The sequence below is a fragment of the Hypoxylon fragiforme genome (assembly GCF_022984875.1).
Source record: "Hypoxylon fragiforme strain CBS 206.31 chromosome Unknown GGS25scaffold_7, whole genome shotgun sequence".
Lineage (NCBI taxonomy): Eukaryota > Fungi > Ascomycota > Sordariomycetes > Xylariales > Hypoxylaceae > Hypoxylon > Hypoxylon fragiforme.
Window position 1 is genome coordinate 2,791,147 of NW_026054762.1, and position 17,817 is coordinate 2,808,963.

The following is a 17,817-nucleotide window of genomic DNA, read 5'->3' on the forward strand; positions in this document are numbered from 1 at the left end:
ACAGCATGATTACATATTTCGTCTCTTAATACCTAGGTTAGCTAAATGCCTCTTGTATTTTTTTTCTCTTGCTGTTCTCTCTCTCTCACTCTCTCTCTCTCTCTTCCCTATGTCTTCCGTCTTGTCAAATGCAAAGGCCCAGCATTGAATAAGCCAACCTTATTAAATTAAACAGCAAAGTTTACCACCACAGGGTAAACTCAGCTGTCTAAATCGAAGATTGAAGTTTTGGAGGGGAAAGACTGGGACAGCTGACCTCACTTGACATATTCTAAAGTTTAGTACCTGACAGTTCCTATTGCCTTGTCAAATTTCAATACCTAAAAGAAAAGCCCAGTTTATAAAAGAAGAAAAGAAGAAAAAGCTTCAACTCAACTAAGCTAGGTTAACTAGTGGCTTGCACTAAAGAACTGAGTTTTGCTGCCATCAATTTACTGGAGAACCTTCATTGAACTCACTACCTAGTACCTAGTAGTTAACTATTAGGTACCTTTTAGGTACTGAATTGGAGTGTGCAGCGCTACAGTACAATACAATACAATACATCTTTCGCCTAATCTACACCTACCTAGGGTACCTAGGTAACCCTGTTCCCCCGATAGCCCGACCCCGGCACCCCCGACTCGACCCCTAGTTCGACAGCCCCTCGTTGTTGAACGTTACTCCATGACGATCTCATCAACTTCGCCATCAATTAGAAACATCTAAAAAGCCACTTCTTCGACACCATGGCTTCTCGAGCATTTGATGAAGAAGAACTCTCCATGTCCCTATCTCCCTCATTGATTCGACAGAAGAATAATGGCCCTCGAGTACCCGAAATTAATGTCACCCACCCCAACAACGATGGTTCCAACCCGAGGTCGAGAGCTGCCAGTCTGCTCTCCGAACAGACGGCGTCGCAGAATCGCGAGAAGTCCAGGACTGAGCAACGAATCGGTGCCTACAATATAATCAGGACTCTTGGTGAAGGGTCTTTTGGTAAGGTCAAGTTGGCAGTACATAGATCCACCGGCCAAAAAGTCGCACTTAAAATTATCGCTCGTAAGAAGTTGATAAGTAGGGACATGGTTGGCCGCGTTGAGCGGGAGATCGAATATCTCCAACTACTCCGGCATCCCCACATCATCAAGCTGTAAGTTTGAGACGAGACGAGATGCCGTCGGTTGAGATCGCTGTGATTTGATTTAATTTGGCGATCGTTTGCTGATGGACGCTTGACAGCTACACTGTGATTAAGACCTCAGCGGAGATCATCATGGTTTTGGAGTATGCCGGTGGCGAGCTCTTCGATTATATTGTAAAACACGGCCGACTACCCGAGGATCAAGCCCGAAAGTTCTTCCAGCAGATGATTTGCGCCGTCGAATACTGCCATAGACACAAGGTCGTGCATCGTGACCTAAAGCCCGAGAATCTTCTCCTCGACGACAATCTCAATGTCAAAATAGCCGATTTTGGTCTAAGTAACATCATGACAGATGGAAATTTCCTCAAGACCAGCTGCGGCAGTCCTAATTACGCAGCACCAGAGGTTATCAGTGGCAAGTTGTATGCCGGGCCAGAAGTCGACGTATGGAGTTGCGGCGTCATCTTGTATGTGCTGCTAGTAGGAAGACTGCCCTTCGACGACGATCATATTCCCAGTCTCTTCTCAAAGATTCAGCGGGGTGTCTTTACTGTTCCCCATTGGGTGCCAGCTGATGCGGCGAGCCTTATTCGAAAAATGCTGCAGACAAACCCCGTACAGCGTATTATTATCGATGATATCAGACTTGATCCTTGGTTTTTGAAAGACCTGCCCGCTTACCTTGCTCCGCCTGTTGAGGAATTCTTGAATACTGGTGTCGATCCAAATAGGGCTATTAGACCGAGCGATATTGCACCACACGCTCCTACTAAGGTACAGGAGAAGTTACACAACGAGGTCACTGAGAAAATCAGCAAAACGATGGGTTACGGCAAGCGAGATGTCCAAGAAGCCCTTGAAGCCGATGAACCATCTGCCATTAAGGATGCATACATGATCGTCCGGGAGAACAAGCTTATGCAAGGGAATCGTAAGTTGCCAAATATTTTCTCTAATATCTTCAAAATTAATCGCATGCGTTATTCGCGCAACCTAAGAGTCACATACACAGTAAATCTACACTTACGTGTCTATATATCTGCCTATACTTCATACAAAAATCGAACTGCACTGATATAATATAACATAGCTGCTTACGGAATGGGAGCCGATAACCCTTATTTTGCCACATCACCGCCAAGTACGGATGCCGATGACCAAATGCGTAGCGTATCAGAAGCCATGCATAATACGGCATTAGACAGCAGGCGGAATTCACAAACATATTATCCGAATGAAGCGCAAGCCAGTCCCCTCGCTGACTCTGCTCGCTCTACTACCTCGACAATCACCAGCTCTTCCCCTCGTGGATATGTCAGCCACGTTGGAATCTTACCAACGAGTCTACCTTCGCTTCACAAGAAGTATCTTGAACGCCAGAGCGCTAGCACCGAAGAACCGTTGGATGCTCAGCCTGTACCTGATGTTCCTTTGCAGCCTAGGACACCCGCCGAGCAACAAGAAGCAGCTCGCCGCCTCAAACCTCACTCTAAAAGCTCCATGAGGCTTGACGATAGCCAAATGCACCCGCAAACAATGACCCCTGTTGCACCCAAGAGAACTAAGCAAGTCCGTTGGCAATTTGGTATAAGATCCCGGAATGCCCCTTTTGAAGCCTTGCTATGCATCTACAAGTCTCTATCCAAGCTTGGCGCTACATGGGTTGTAGATGAAGATTTCGAGAAGGTGCATGGAAGCGATCAAGACCCATCGTAAGTCATACCCAAGTAAAAGACGTGATTCTGCCTAGACGTACTAATTATGACAGGGAGCCATACGATAACAATTTTGTCAACGAAAGGGGTAATCCATACGAGGGTCTGTCACCTGGTCAAATCGATTTGGAAACATTTGACCCCATCAAATACTACAGGCTGCCCGCTGATCCTTGGCACATAGTGTGTCGTTGGAAAAAAGATGGTGAGCTGCCAGGCATAAAATCCCGCGAGTTTCCTTCTAACAAATTCTTAGATATTAGGCGGACGTCGGTTTCTTCCGGTCAAGCTACCGCTGAGGCCGCGTCTGATGAGAATACTTACGTCTTCTCTGTGATGGACAAACGGAAGCAAGATTTCGTCTGGATGCGAATGGAGATCCAGATCTACGAAATGGACCCTAAAGATAAGGTCTACCTCGTAGACTTTAAATGCACAGGCTACGAACGACTTGACGGGACGCTACTTGAAGAGAAAGCTGTTATGAGCCCCTTTCCCTTCCTCGACATGGCGGCGAAGTTAATCATGCAGTTGGCCGAGGCTGATTAGAAACATCCTCCCAAACAACACCTAACTCACCATTTACTCGAGCTTGTCGACGACGACACAAGCAGCAACAGTAGCGGGAGCTGTCGTTGTACACCCATACTCTTGCAATACGATTCCGATGATCAGTTCTTTACGCAAACTACCTACCTACCTCACTCAGATAGCCAAATAAGATCATAGCTAGGTTTTGGCACGGATGTTTCTTTCCCTTTCCTCTTTCTCTGTCTCTTTCTTCTGCCCATCAATTTGATATGTAACCTTTTTCTCTTCATACTTGATTCGCTTCGTACGCCGAGGCATTATTAGACATACTGGAAACTCACGAACCCATAACACCTCGCTCTTACGCCGGACATGGAATATGGAAGGAAGCAGGAAAGAATTCACACAAAAAAGGACCGGCAGGGAAAGAAATTGCCGACGGTAACTGGGCATTTTTGAGGCACGGGGTTTACCTAGGGAAAGCATTATGCGTTGGAGTTTTTTTTTATCCGAAGATTTTCTTTTTTTTTTCGCTTCTTCTTTCTATTTTTCAATTGGGACGTAGGTACAGGGAAACGAATGGAGTTTGTTATACCCCGGGAGGAAGAGAAGAAAGGAGAAGAGCACAAGACTTTACTGTCTAAAGAATTGGGAAAGAGGGGAAACGAGGTAGAAAGGGTGATGAGGGAAAGGAAGGGGAATGGAGGCAAGAACGAAAGAAGGAATGAAAGATATCAAGCAGCTCTCTCCGAAAATAACTACCTAAGCGAGGTACCTACCTACCCAGCTTCTCTCTTGCTTGCTTGTATTACTTGTAGTTTGACCGTGTAGAGAAGAGTAGAGTAGCCTCGCCGTTGCTTTGCGTGTATTGTCTATTTGCCGTGATGGATTATGTACCTAGGTGCTTAGAGATAGTTATTGGAAATTTGCAGGCTATCCTCCCTACTAGGTTAGGTACCTACCTAGGTAGCTATTATGTTCATCTTGTTGCTATATGCCAGGGAAGGGAGTTGTCTTCTCATAAACACACACATCCATGATTCTTGTTACCTACCCGTTCCCCTTCTCACGAATCCTTCTTTTCTGCCCCTTTCTCTCTCTCTCTCTCTCTCTCTCTCTCTCTCTCTCTCTCTCTATATATATATATATATATATATCTAGGTTGGGTATCTACCTAAATCATACTTAAACTTGACTCTCCTCTCTCCTCTCTTCTCATCCATACAGAATCAAACCCCAACGAAGACGCGAATCACACAACCCTGCCGCCGCCGCCGCCGCCGCCCCCCCTCCCAGCAAAGTCCATGTACAGGGACCCCCTCGCATCCAGCGCGGCCAGGGTCTCGCGCGCGCGGGCGCCCGCGAGCCGGTGCTCGGTCAGCTCGTACTCGGGCGGGAGGTCGATGATTTCCTCGTCGTCCCCGTCCCCGTCGTCGCTGCTGCTGCTGCTGCTGCTGTACATCATCGCGACGACGGCCTTGGCGCACAGCACCGCGTTCGGCATCCCGTGGCCTGTGTACCCTGCGCACAGCCACAGGCCGGAGTCGGGGTTGGGGTTGGGGTTGGGGCCGCCGCCGGCTGACTCGGGGACGCGCCCGACGAAGGGGTGGCCGTCGCGGGTGTAGCCCATTATTCCTGTCCATTCGTGCGTGGGCTCGAGGTCTTGTTTTATTAGGGCTGGTGGTTGCTTGTTGTTGTTGTTGTTGTTGTTGCTGTTTCTTTCCGTTTCTTTTGTACTTTCCTCTACTTTTTTGGTTTCCTCCGATTTTGTGGTTGTGCTTGTATTATGGTGATGGTGATGAGAATGGTGGTGATGATGAGAGTGATGATGATGGTGATGATGGTGGGGGTGGCTAGGGTGATGCGGGGGTTGGTGGTGGTGCACCGACAAATCCACTGCGTTCGACAGCTCGCCCCGGAGGTACCAGGACACCGGTTCGTCGACCGAAGCATCGTCCCAGACGCCGATGCCACGGCCCCGCGCGTGCTGCCGCCCACCGCCGAAGACGAGCTCCGCGGCGGGAGGCGGCCGCTGGATCAGGTAGTCGTCGCGGGAGAAGGCCGCCGTGGGCTCGCCATTGATGTAGTACGTGTGTCCAATGTCCAGGGGAGGGTCCTCGGGTGTCGGGGGCTCGAAGGGCGGTTTGAGGGAGGATACTTGGCCGCGCGTCGGCACGAGGAGGTCGGCGAATTGCGGGAGCAGGTGCGAGGTGTAGCCGTTGGTGGCGAGGAGGACCTTGGGGGCGACGACGGTGCCGCGCGGGGTGTGCACGGTCCATATGGATGTGGTCGTTGGGGGGGAGGAGGGGGAGGAGGGGGATGTGGTGGTGGTGGTGGCTTGGGAGAGGCCGGTCACGGGGGTTTTGGTCTGCAGGTTGAAGGAGCCGGAGGAGGATGCTGCTGTTGTTTCGTCGTTGGTGGCGAGGAGACGCTCTAGCACGAAGGCGACGAGCTTGTACGGCCACAGGCTCGCGGCGTTCCACTGCACGATGGCGCCCTCGGCGTGCGGGACACGGAGGCCATCGAGCGTGAGCTCCCGGCGCTCGTCCTCGAGCAGGTACGCCGGGGTGCCGCCGAGCTCGCCCTCGCCCTTCTCGTCCTTGGTCACGAGGGCAACGTTGGCGGCCAGATCCGGGTACTTGTCGCTGAGCTCGTCGACGATGTGGCGCGCGATGGCGAAGAGCTCCGCCGAGTAGAAGGCATGGACGCCGGTGGTCGAGCGCCAGTCGCATGGGATGGAGAACTCCTCGACCAGGCTCTTAAGGAAGAAGAAGTTGCGCAGCTCGAAGGAGGCGATGTGAGGCGCGGCGGCGGCGTAGATGGCGGGTTGGCAGTGGCCGCCGTTCTAAGGTTGGGGGAAGGTTAGTTTTATAGTGACCAAAAAAGGGGGTGGGTAATGGATGGAATCATGACATAGAAGATGAAATGAGATGAAATGAGTCGAGGTATATGTGATATGATGAAGTGAAGAAAACCAGCTAGTTTTTGATCTCGGGATAGCTTTATCCAAGAATATCAAGCAAAAGTAGGTACTCATAGGGTCTTCTCGCATGGGTAGCTGAGATATTGTCGGAGAGGAAAAGAAAAAGGGGTAGGTAGATTTATATGCCAAGCAAGCCAGCCAAGACAGAGGTTTGGTCTGTTAAACTCCGACGCTCATAGCTACCTAGGTAGGTATATATAATTATTATATTCAACTTACTCTTCCAGTCGCTCCCCAGCATGCCTCCCTGGCCTCGAGCATCACAATATGAAGGTCAGGCCGCTTCTCCTTTAAGAAGTGAGCGGCAAAGCTCCCGGTGAGACCACTCCCAACAATGACAACATCGGCTGAGCGGGGCAGCTCGTCGGTTGTTCGGTGGCCTAGCAACTTCTTCGAAGGCTCCTTGTGCCAATAAGAGTTGGTAGGGTTATCTACTGGCAAGCCTGATTGACCCTCAATGAGATTCGCTTGTGCCATGGTGGCTGTGGTAGCGAGAGCTGTACTTGGATAAGAAGGTAGGCAGGAAAGGGGAAGCAGGGGAAGCAGAAGAGAAGAGCAGAACAGAACAGAATGCGAAACTTGCTGAATTTTGAGTTGGTAGAAGTCAGATGGAAAGATGAGTCTATAGGATGATTATGTATTCACGCCGTTTACACAGCTCCGACCTTGTTGATATCTAGGTATGATGCAGGGCAAGTTGATGAGGAGTCTAAGTACCTAGGTTAGGTAGGTATGGACCTACACATGTAAGTGTACATACCTAGGTTAAGGTGCCAAAGGTGGTAACTACGTACTAATCGAACGAGGAACATGTAACTAAGCAAATCGGGTTAATTGAGTTAATGGGGCTTTGGATTGGCCAGCGTCGGTCCACTGGCAGCCCCAACCAGCTGTCAGCCTATTACATATCTATTATCAGTATACATTGTACATTGTAATTGTACTATTTATTAGTCAACAACATTGAAAGCTTTCTTTTCTCTGCCCCTCTTGATTTATACTTATCAAAAAGTCAGTCTCGTGACTCTCGTCCATCATCATTTTGATGAAGATGTGAAGTTCGGAACCGAGGATTGGGGGATAAAATGATGGCACTAAATCCAGTGCTAGGCAGCACTTTAACGCACTTGATTTCATGCACCTATATTCTTACTACTACCTATACTATCCGGTATTGGACAATACAAATGCCCTCCTCCTTTCCTCGTCTTGGCTCTGAGCCCCAATGCCAATCCAAACACAACTCAGCTGAGCTGAGTGTAGGGGGTAGGGGCAGCGCCACCATGCTACGCCATGGATATGTTCAGCTCTAGATTTAGTCAGCTCTTTCTGCTGGTCACTTATAATCTAGACCGTCGCACTAAAACCGGCATCTCACCCCCATATGGGAGACACGATCTATTATCAGAAGCTTCAAGAGCTCAATTAATATATCTTGTGCCTCCTTAGCCCTGTTGCGTGTAAGACAATAAGATTCGTTGTACAATATGAGGCTGTTAAACTCCTGCAGTGGGGAGATGAAGCATTTTATCTCGTACGCAGATATCCCACCATACGCTATTCTCTCTCATACCTGGGATGATGATGAAGTCACTTTTCAAGATTGGCAAATGTTGCCATGGCCCGAGGTGCAGCGTAAGAAGGGCTATCGGAAAATAGAATATTGCTGTGAGCAAGCTTATAGAGAGGGTTTGCAATGGGTGTGGATTGACACGTGAGTCTACTAAAAGGCCCCTTTACCCGTTTCCCGGTACCCCTTTATTTATAAAGAAAAGAGTTCGAGGCTGATCAAGTTTCTTATATGCTTACCCAGGTGCTGTATCGACAAGACGAGCAGCGCCGAGCTGACCGAATCTATCAACTCCATGTTCCGCTGGTACAAGAACGCTGTAATATGCTATGCTTATCTAACTGACGTGTCCAAGAACCTATGCCTCTCCGCAATTGAGAAGGAACTTTTCAAAAGTCGGTGGTTCACGCGCGGGTGGACGTTGCAGGAGCTGATTGCGCCATCCGAAGTCGTGTTCTACTCGATGGACTGGCACCAGGTGGGCACCAAATCGGAGCTCTCACCGTACATCGCTGGCATCACGAACATTGAGGAAATGTACCTCGACGCCGCCAATTTGGAGCACGCTAGCGTGGCACAGCGCATGTCTTGGGCCGCGCGCCGTGAGACCTCCCGCGACGAGGATTTGGCCTACTGCCTCCTTGGAATCTTTGATGTTAACATGCCGCTCATCTACGGCGAAGGCCCCAAGGCTTTCCAACGCTTACAGGAGGAGATCATGAAGGCGTTCCCCGAGGATCACACGCTCTTTGCTTGGGGCACTGTTGTGCAGAATTTCTCCAAGTACGCCAAGACGGAAGCGCAAGTGCTGGGCGACGAAGAAATGGAGTGGGAGCGAGGCAACGACGATGACTATGATGATGACGAAGAATCGCTTCTAGGCTTTCTCGCGGAGAGCCCTCGGGACTTCGAACAATCGGGACGGTTCGTCTGCTATCGTGAAGCCAAGAAGTTCTTCCGGCGATGGGACTTCCCACTTACAGCACCCGCCATAATCGGACGCACGATGCGGTTGGATCTGCCGGTTCTCGGTGGCGCGGCGCCCTTCGCCGTGTACCACTTAATGCCACAGCTACCAATAGCACGCCTGCGCAGCGTTAAGACGGCGGTACTAGTGTGCGGGCGGCAGGATGAGGAGACGCTCGAGTTCCAGTTCGTGACCGTGCCGCTGCTGATCTGCACAGGGGGCTACTACGGGCGGACGCGGGAGATAGTCGTGAATAGCTACATATCGCTGCCGCGCGTCAACTACGACATCCTGGGCCGTTGGCGAAACCAGCTCGTCGTTGAGCGGCAGCCGCGGTACCTCCCCCGTACCGGCGATATCATCCTTCGCCGCTTCGTGACCATCGTGCCGTGCGCCACATCCATCGCCGTCGAGACCGTCGACGTCGCGATCGACGACGGTTTTATTAAGGCGTTGGCCCCAACGCAGGGCCGCATCGCCTGTCTGACTTTCGAGTACAACGATGTCAGTGGTTTCGGTCTACACATCAGCCGTGTGGGAGGAGACGAAGAAGGGACCGGGAACTTGCATTTTGCGATAATGCCTGTGGACCTTTCAGCTCAGGGATATGTGCCGGAGGCGGTGGAGGTAGGGGAGGATAAGAGGGGGCTGTTGGAGGAGATAAAGGAAGAGGATGGGAAGGGTGAGGAGGGGAATGATAGCGTGAAAGAAGAAGAAGAAGAAGGTAAAGGTCACCTTGACGAAGACGGCGAACAGGAAGAAGAGGATGATGATGATGATGAATGGGAAGACGTGGAGGAGGAAGACGACGAAGAGGATGACGAGGACGAGGAACCAGACACCGCCCACACCCCATCATCACAACAATTCCCCAAACCATCCCCCACCCCCTCTCCCACAAACGCCCACGACATCCCCCCAGCACCGCCCTACTTCCGCGACACCCGCGAAGCCTACTACCACTTCTGGGACCACTGGGAGGACGCGCCCTACACGCAGACCATGGCCCTGCCGACCCACACCTGGGAGGTCCCCGAGACCCGCCAGATCCCCCGCGTCCGCATCACCGCCCACCGCATGTACATCGACCACGACCCCGCCCAGCCCGTCGACGTCCTCGACGTTGTCATTACCTCGAGCTGGTCGCCGTCTGGGCAGCTGCCGGAGGGTGAGGCAGGGGAAGGGGATGGTGGTGGTGATGATGGTGCTCTGGTGAAGGCGTACCAGGAGTAGGAGGCTTGGAAGAGAAGCCCAGCAGCATGACAACGAAGAACACAGGAGGTATGTTTATGTTTACTGGGTAACCTAGGTACCTAGGCGTGGATAGGCGTTGTTGATTCCAATGCATGATACCCCTTCCTCCCCCTTTTCTTCTTCTCTTCTCTCCTTGTTTTTTTTTTTCTTTTTTTTTTTCTTTTTCATATACCTACATAGCATCTGGATAGCGTAGCATACCTAGCGTAGCATAGCACATCATTTTTATCTACTTTTTCTTTTAGGATTACTTCCTCGCCAAAGCAGCCTCATACGTTCTGGATATACCTTCATACCTACCTACCTCTTACACCGGTGCCTAGGCCAATAGGCAAAGGCGGACTAATCTGTAAATCCCAAGGTTTTTCACTAGAACGGAATAATACCTGCTTTAAAGGCATAACACTCTCGGCATATACAGGCGAATTTATTCATAGCAGCAATAAATATCAAATTTTTCCTTCGCCAATTTCAGTTCTGGTAACTAAACTACCTAAAGACCACCTAAGTAGTGCTGACCCAGTACCTAGCCATGCATGCATGAATCCCCCAAAGAGATAGCCCGACCTATATCCCGCAAACCCACCATGAGGGGGGGGGAGACGGAGAGGATGCCGTTTTATTGCGAACGAACAAACACTCATCCGAGTGTTTGGGGGGACCAGACCGTAGACACCAACCAATGTAGAAGAATTCGTGACACAGCTTTAACCCTGCATCTTTCTTCTCTTGCCGACTTGGGCTGAGAAACCCGTCTTGATGGCGGTGACGGAACGGCGAGATCCGCACGAGTTGCAGGTGATGAAGTAGAGACGGTTCTCTCCCTTGTTGAGTTCCGTGTCTGGGGAGCGGCATGTTTTACATGTGACATATTCGACTTTGAAAAGACATTAGAGAGGCTGGGGGTTTAACCGTAGATATAAAAAAGATGTCAACTCACTGATGTACTTCCGTAGCACGTTCTCAATCTGCTTCTGCTGGAATCGACCCTTGATGACCAATCGTCTGCTTCCGTCGACGGAACCGTTGGTACCCAACTCGGCAAATAGGTAGGCGGTAACGTGTTCCTCGCTTCGCTTCATTCGCTTCGTGATTTCCTGGATGTTGGCAAAGATGGTCTTCTTGTTACCTTCACGCAGGCACTGTGGCGGCGGGATCTTGTAGCTTCGCGTGCCGCTGGAAGCATGGTCAGGGTTCTTCTGAGCCAACAGGCTGAAGAAGCGGCTAAGCAGTAGATCGTAACTGATAGCCTTGGTCTCATCGTGGCTCCAGATGCCAGTACCCTTCTCCATATCACCGCTTTGGTCATCGCCCTTCGCATCGGTAGCACCCTCACCGTCACCCTCCTTGTCGAGATCAAGAGCGGCAAGCTTGGCAGCGAATTCGTCGCCCTCGCCAGCCTTGGCAGCCTTCTTCTTCTTCTTCTTTTTCAAGGTCAGATCCAAGCCACCGGCATCGGCAGCTCCATCAGCGGCGCCATCGCCTTCAGCTCCCTCACCTTCCTCGGTCTTCTTGGGCTTCTTCTTCTTCTTCTTTAGAAGATCGAGACCGCCTTCATCAGCGAGAGGGGCAGCATCGTCAACGGGTGCTTCTTTTAAATCAGCAATTGCGCCAAGAGCAGCCGAGAGCGGCGGCGTACGAGGTGTATGGGACGCGGCGGTGTCCTTGGTATCATCGGAAGCCATGGTGGTCAATTTACCGTCAGCTTCAACTACAACGGCCTCAGAATTGAAAACGACGGATTTTCGCTGTTTGCGATCGGGGATCGAGGGACGTTGGGCCGGCTAGTTAGAATCAAGTTAATAAAGAGTGATAGATAGACCAAGTCTAACTAAAATAAAAAAGTTGTATGATAGTAAGTAAAGAATGATACGGGTAAAATGGAGTCAAAATCCGCTGGATAAGGATAATGACAGCGATTGGGTTGGGTGTTGTGTGGTATGTGTGTGGTAAGTAATGTAGGTATAGAGTGTGAAATTGATATGACTCTTAATGAATGTTGTGAGTCTTTGCTTGGCCGGAATTTTTAAGTGTGGATCAGAGTTAGGTGTGGCATGGACGCATGTGGTGGGTAGGACGTAATGGTTGGTACATTGGTACTTGTTACATCTTTATGAAATGGGGTTCAAACTTCAACGTTCTTGAATGTTCATAGAGGGGCAGACAAGGTCCAACTTTGTTACACGACCCCTCACTATTGTTGTTAGTGGGGTAAGCACCAAGTGCAGTCACTGCAGTGAACTGAGTGAGTAGGGTACCTACCTAGGTACCTAAACTCTCCACGGGCTATGTAGGTAAGCTGGAAGGGGTGCGAACGTCGGCTCCGATTGATGCGTGTGAAGACAAGAGATCAGGCAAGATGAGATGCTTAAATGGAGAGAACATGGAAATGAATTAGACAAGTCAAAAGTTAAAACTTACAGTCTCAGCTGCATCTGTTGCATCCATCCTTGCTAACAAATAAATTGCACTTCTTTTTTATTCACTCTTTGGTACAATTGTTCGATCTTCCTGCCACTCGCGATCCTTAGAAGCCCAGAAAACAGGAATATGTTCAAATTTGATGTCTGTGGCGATAAAGCGTGCGTCGTGGGCTGATAAAACCTTGAAGCACCTCAGTAGTTCAAGGATGATGGCAGTTGAAAAAGGTGACAGGCTTAATGTTCTTCTCGATTGTTTGCGAAGCTTGTAACTCAAGCACTTTTTTATTAAAAAAAAAGCAGCAAGAGTCAACCGTATTTTGGTGGATTGAAGTTGGAAAAAAAAGAGGAAAATACCGCCTCGCAGGAATCTCCTATGACGTTGGAGTCTACGATGGGAGGGAAAGTTGATGAGAGTTATGTATGTTTAATGCTGAGTCGGCCCTCGTTTCTGTACATCTTATTGGAAGGTACAGGCTATACCAATATACATGGGCATTGAATATTTATTATTTACCTTAGGTAGGTACATACAATTCCATATGGCAGCAAGTCCAGCCCAACATAGAAGCTAGGGCTGAAACTGCCAGCAGCTTGTTGACTCAATACTAACCTGACTGACCCCCACATAGCTACGTACTAGGTACTCTATTAAAATCCACAATTTCAAACTTTAACCAATAAAACATTCAGCATGCGAGCATTGATGCTAGTAACCTTGAAGCTTATCGATACATGCTACTTACCTAACATACTACCTAGTACTGTGCACCTAGCTTGCGACAACCTTCATGATCCTACTTACAAACGAATAGAACAACATCAATTCTAACGCTGCCAGCGGTATATCTGCATACCTACCTTAGTAAATAATAGCTAATAGGTACCTATCATTACAATATTCGACCGCACTTGCGACATCCAATACTAGACTCTACCATCGGCAACGAGCTTGAATCAATCCTACTGGAAGGTTGACCACAAGCTGGTGGAACCCCAATGCATCGGATCTGCCAGCAGTAGCGCCGAGTTCGCTGCCTTTTCCTTATTCCCCCTTTTCCCCAGAGCTACCAACTTTCCCGAGCGTCCTCGATATTTCGGGGGAAAAAGCTTCCTTCCTTCCTCCACCAGACCCCGCCATTCGTCATGTCGCTCTCCGACTCGTTCTCCATGCCGGACGCCCCCGGCTCCGACAACGACGACGACATCGACTCCCTCCCCTCCACCTCCACCCAGAGCTTCCTCTCCGACGACGAAGACGACGACTTCGACGCCCAGAAGGAGTGGGAGCAGAGCTTGGAGCAGCTGCAGCTGCTCCTGACCATGATATTAGTGCCCTTCGCCGGCAAATATCTAGGACGCAAATTTGCATATTGGAGTATGATAATTTCCCCAAATCGAACCCCGTACTCCCACATTCTCGTTCTCAAACCCTCTAACACATGTTTGAAACAATAGGTTGGGCAAGATACATGGAATGGATGCATAACGTCGATATCAAGTGGACGAACAAGACTTCATTCAAAGTCGCGGGCGCCGCGCAAGCAGCAGTGACGCTCTGAAGTGGGGTGGGCGCAACATGTTTCTTGGCCTCCGATCTAGGCGCTTTGGACAGAAGTAAAAGTAAAAGAGTCAAAAAAAAAGTTATATTTCAAGAAACGTAAGAACTGGATAGTCGCCTAGGGTTTAGGGTATCTGGTTGTGTACATATTGAGATTGGGCTGTGGACATAGAGAAGGAAAAAAAAAAGAGCCCCTCCCCCAAAGAATCGCTACATCCCAAAAAAAGAAGTGCGGCATAGGGGGACACGAGATATATAAATATAGCGCTTCACCTATTACGCATGTCCCACCATCCGGGTGCGTCCCCGTAATGTATAGGGGCTCCTTCCCGGGTAGATCTTCTGCGCATCCGCCAAAAACCCAGCATTCCAGGCGGAGTCCCCGGAATCCTTCTCTTGCCAACTCGGCTGGCGATCGTCTCGGGGATGCCTTCATTTGCCATGGACGAATGACAGTGATACCATATACAGTTCGTTCCACTATCGCAAAATCGTTGGGCGCGTTCCTTTGGATTTTTATTTATTGTTGAGTCTCGTCTCGTCTCATGGAAGGGTATGGAAGGAAGGAATGCAAACCGTTCCGTCCAAGCCAACCCAATTCACGACGCGGAGTGTCCCCATATCCGTAGGTAGGTAGGCAGGAGATCCCTCATATTTACATCATTGGCTCCGCAGCCTGATACTCCTATAGGTACATAAGTACCGAAAGTTGGTTATGCATACGTCCATGTTCTCCGCCCCTACGTACCAACGTCCAGTAGATCGCTCCCGGTACAAATAGAAAACTGCCTAGGTAGATACCTCACCTAGCGATACAATGTTTGGAAGCTTTCAGCCGCATCATAGGTATGTAACCTTGAATAGGTACTGCCGAATACCTACTTGCCTGCCTGCCTGCCTGCCTGCCTGCCTGCCTGCATAGGTACTGATCTCATGCGGCAGCGACCCAAAGCGTGTTTCATAGGCCTACGATTGCTCGAACGCTGTCTAGACCTGGGCAGCCAAGGGCTGTTCGCAGGTGTATGTAGAACGGCCCCTATTGGAGTTCGAGAGACGTTTCGCCACTTTCAGGTCACCGGCGATTGGGTGTATCCATTAGCCGACCCATGAAACTTGCGACCTATCGGGTTGTTGTCCCTTCACACTATGGACAACTTTCGGCGCGCGCACTTACACATGGCAGTCAGCATTACTCCTGGTGTTGTATGTTTGGCCCTTGGCACCACATCATGGTGTTAGATAGGTAGCGGAGGTGTTTAGGGTTGACTGGATATCCACGTAACAAGCTATGTTTTGACGGAGAGGTCCCACGTGTGCGACTACTGCATCATTAAGAAATAAAAAAATAAAAAAATAAAAAAAGAATAGCGTGACGTGATTAGAAACAGAGTAGAAATATAATGAACAAGAACGTCGTTGCACTCTTTTGTCCCCCAGCACGAAGACGATTCCAAAACATCACACGCAAATCATGACAATATCGAGTACGACGACAATCATGGTGTTCGAAAGGCGTAAAGTCGAGTACAAAATCTCCAACTCACAGGCTCGAAAAATGGACAAATTCACCATACCCAATACCCAAACTCGCCATAAACCCGATCTTACCAAACACTATAGACATACGAAACCTCCTCGCAACATACCCTCTAATCCAGCACCTATAACCATGGCTCGTCCGAGCTTCCCAAAACATAACCTCTACAAGATTCTCGGCGTTGATAGCAAGGCCTCTTTAGATGACATCAAGAAAGCATACCGGGATCTTTGCCTAAAGGTACACCCGGACAAAGCAGAAGGAGGAAGCACACCCGAGAACAATGATCGATTCGCCAAGGTCCAAGAGGCCTGGGAGATTCTTCGCGACGAAGTGCTTCGGCCAGACTACGACGAATTTCGCGCCAACGGGTACAAAGACACTGGGAATCGTGATAAACACTCAAAGCGTCATCGTCACCGAAAGCAGCACCCAGGGTCATACACCGGTGATAATAAACCCCATCGTGATGACTCGCCTGAAGGAGATCAATATCATGCTCCAGGTGAATCATCGTACGCGCCGAAACCGAATCGTCCAAAGGAGCCGTATTTCGAAGAGTGGGGCCCGGGCCCTGCTCCGAATGACCACTACAAGTGGCGAGACCACCAGCCCGACCCTCGCCGAAACGCAAGTCCGCCTCGGTCTATAAAACTCGAGGACCGCATTATCGCGATGAGAATCCGGTCAGCCTTGAAACCCATCTACATTGATATCGACTTCTTGCAGACCGACCTCGACTCCCTCTCCGATAATTTCCAGCAACACGTTCATTTGCCGAGGCGTGAAATGGTCAAATGGGGAAACCGCTTTGACTACGCTCAACTCGCCATTAACCTGGCCGAAGACTTGTACATTGAGATTTGTATTCTGTTGGAAGAGGTTGAGTCTGGGCATAGTGCCTCGCCGTACGTTTCGGAGCTTCCCGACCAGCTTGGCGCCCTTCAAGCGCAAGTAACAAGGATGAGGATGGCTTCAATTGGGGCGAACATCGTATTCGAACAATTAACGAGGTGTCCACCTCACGATAACGAGTGGCGCCAACTCATGGAAGACTTCAGTGAAAAGCTGCACGTTTGGGCTATGCCCGCCTATAAGCGATCTCGCCCGAAGGCTTGAGGGGGAGATTGGTGATTTCATCATCCGGGCGAACTTGACCAGGAAAGGGAGCTGAGGCGTTTCGGTAAAGGAACCAGGACTGATTTATACCCATTTTGAAGCAAATTCTTTGATGTCGTTTGTCTGATACAGAGTCTATGACTATTTCCTACATAATCCATAATCAGTATATAGTACCTACCTACCCTAGGTAGGCCAGATTAGGCATTTTAATTCTAATTCTTTGTTATTTCCCCAAAGTACGAATGATGTTTGGTGATTGGTTGAAACAAATATGTTCCTTTGACAACATAGGCGTGCTTGCGAAATGCTAAAGTGAATGAGTTGTGCGAGTAAACGTAGTATTTGAAAATGCGGTTGCGAATTTCGTATGCCAAATATTCATCGGGCTTTTCTAGTTGTTCTCTGTACAGGAATATGCCTTTGCTTCCAGCTTTGTACTTGGAATGTTCTTTGTTCGAATCTATTTGAATTAATGTCTCGGCCATGCAGGTATCTTCCCATATCGTCTAAAATATTGTTCATGATTAGACAAAAACCATGGTATTTTCTCCGCATACTTTGTAGAAAGATGTTTCTTCTAACCGCACGTGACGGTTGCCATACGTTATGTAGGTAAATACCCTTGGCGACCTGGGCTGCTGAGCTGGTTTAGGTGCGTACAGGAAACCCCCTGAAATAAGGCGTCAATTTATCCAGATTGACTAGTTAATCGTAATATGCAAGCTCTACGTATAAATACGATGGTGGTTTGAAAATGGTTCGACACCAGAACACATCCAAGGTCGGGCTTATTTATTTTAGTCGGCCGAGTTGGGCTGGCAGGCCTGGGCTGCCTGGTTTCGATGCTCAAACTTGGTCCGTCGGTAGTGGTTGATCAATATGACGGCACGAACCCACATATGCCCGGGGCGCCGAGGGCTGTGAGAGCCTAGGGTAAAAGAACGCTGAAACGACAATGCGTAGAGCAATGCGGGACTGGTTGACGCTACCTTTTTTTTTTTTAGACAACAAAAAAGATCAAGATGCCA

The 17,817-nt window shown here is 49.5% G+C and overlaps 6 protein-coding genes across 6 annotated transcripts; 4 read left to right on the forward strand and 2 right to left on the reverse strand.

Moving 5' to 3' along the window:
* Positions 1-728: 728 nt before the first annotated feature.
* On the forward strand, positions 729-3,393 carry GGS25DRAFT_524069 (Pkinase-domain-containing protein; the record flags this gene model as incomplete). Its single annotated transcript, XM_049264532.1, has 5 exons — positions 729-1,135; positions 1,225-2,060; positions 2,220-2,841; positions 2,898-3,049; positions 3,101-3,393. 5 exons carry the CDS (start codon positions 729-731, stop codon positions 3,391-3,393), a joined length of 2,310 nt encoding a protein of 769 aa, XP_049115064.1.
* Positions 3,394-4,215: 822 nt separating this feature from the next.
* On the reverse strand, positions 4,216-7,140 carry GGS25DRAFT_389245 (FAD dependent oxidoreductase). The gene is made up of 3 exons (XM_049258332.1): positions 6,578-7,140; positions 4,338-6,220; positions 4,216-4,279 (listed from the first exon to the last, which is right to left on the reverse strand). Exons 1-2 carry the CDS (start codon positions 6,833-6,835, stop codon positions 4,628-4,630), a joined length of 1,851 nt encoding a protein of 616 aa, XP_049115065.1. The 5' UTR covers positions 6,836-7,140; the 3' UTR covers positions 4,216-4,279; positions 4,338-4,627.
* A 211-nt stretch (positions 7,141-7,351) lies between these two features.
* Positions 7,352-10,493, forward strand: GGS25DRAFT_501184 (heterokaryon incompatibility protein-domain-containing protein). Its single transcript, XM_049261896.1, has 2 exons — positions 7,352-8,072; positions 8,172-10,493. Exons 1-2 carry the CDS (start codon positions 7,846-7,848, stop codon positions 10,126-10,128), a joined length of 2,184 nt encoding a protein of 727 aa, XP_049115066.1. The 5' UTR covers positions 7,352-7,845; the 3' UTR covers positions 10,129-10,493.
* GGS25DRAFT_501190 (domain found in IF2B/IF5-domain-containing protein) lies at positions 10,494-13,246 on the reverse strand. The gene is made up of 3 exons (XM_049261897.1): positions 12,571-13,246; positions 11,090-11,933; positions 10,494-11,026 (listed from the first exon to the last, which is right to left on the reverse strand). Exons 1-3 carry the CDS (start codon positions 12,595-12,597, stop codon positions 10,857-10,859), a joined length of 1,041 nt encoding a protein of 346 aa, XP_049115067.1. The 5' UTR covers positions 12,598-13,246; the 3' UTR covers positions 10,494-10,856.
* GGS25DRAFT_389292 (uncharacterized protein) lies at positions 13,246-14,190 on the forward strand. Its single transcript, XM_049258334.1, has 2 exons — positions 13,246-13,947; positions 14,028-14,190. Exons 1-2 carry the CDS (start codon positions 13,716-13,718, stop codon positions 14,129-14,131), a joined length of 336 nt encoding a protein of 111 aa, XP_049115068.1. The 5' UTR covers positions 13,246-13,715; the 3' UTR covers positions 14,132-14,190.
* An 893-nt stretch (positions 14,191-15,083) lies between these two features.
* On the forward strand, positions 15,084-16,893 carry GGS25DRAFT_389301 (DnaJ-domain-containing protein). Its single transcript, XM_049258335.1, has one exon. The coding sequence runs from the start codon at positions 15,602-15,604 to the stop codon at positions 16,784-16,786; it is 1,185 nt and encodes a 394-aa protein (XP_049115069.1). The 5' UTR covers positions 15,084-15,601; the 3' UTR covers positions 16,787-16,893.
* The last annotated feature ends 924 nt before the right edge of the window (positions 16,894-17,817 follow it).

Excerpts from the sequence above, each read along its gene's own strand:
- GGS25DRAFT_501184 (XM_049261896.1), top strand. The coding sequence starts at position 7,846 with ATGAGGCTGTTAAACTCCTGCAGTGGGGAGATGAAGCATTTTATCTCG. Across the intron at positions 8,073-8,171 it reads CAATGGGTGTGGATTGACAC|GTGCTGTATCGACAAGACGA; the intron begins GTGAGTCTACTA and ends ATGCTTACCCAG.
- GGS25DRAFT_389292 (XM_049258334.1), top strand. The coding sequence starts at position 13,716 with ATGTCGCTCTCCGACTCGTTCTCCATGCCGGACGCCCCCGGCTCCGAC. Across the intron at positions 13,948-14,027 it reads ACGCAAATTTGCATATTGGA|GTTGGGCAAGATACATGGAA; the intron begins GTATGATAATTT and ends TTGAAACAATAG.
- GGS25DRAFT_389245 (XM_049258332.1), bottom strand. The coding sequence starts at position 6,835 with ATGGCACAAGCGAATCTCATTGAGGGTCAATCAGGCTTGCCAGTAGAT. Across the intron at positions 6,221-6,577 it reads GCTGGGGAGCGACTGGAAGA|AACGGCGGCCACTGCCAACC; the intron begins GTAAGTTGAATA and ends CCCCAACCTTAG.
- GGS25DRAFT_389301 (XM_049258335.1), top strand. The coding sequence starts at position 15,602 with ATGACAATATCGAGTACGACGACAATCATGGTGTTCGAAAGGCGTAAA.
- GGS25DRAFT_501190 (XM_049261897.1), bottom strand. The coding sequence starts at position 12,597 with ATGGATGCAACAGATGCAGCTGAGACT. Across the intron at positions 11,934-12,570 it reads CAACAGATGCAGCTGAGACT|CCGGCCCAACGTCCCTCGAT; the intron begins GTAAGTTTTAAC and ends GATTCTAACTAG. Across the intron at positions 11,027-11,089 it reads CGTGCTACGGAAGTACATCA|TCGAATATGTCACATGTAAA; the intron begins GTGAGTTGACAT and ends GTCTTTTCAAAG.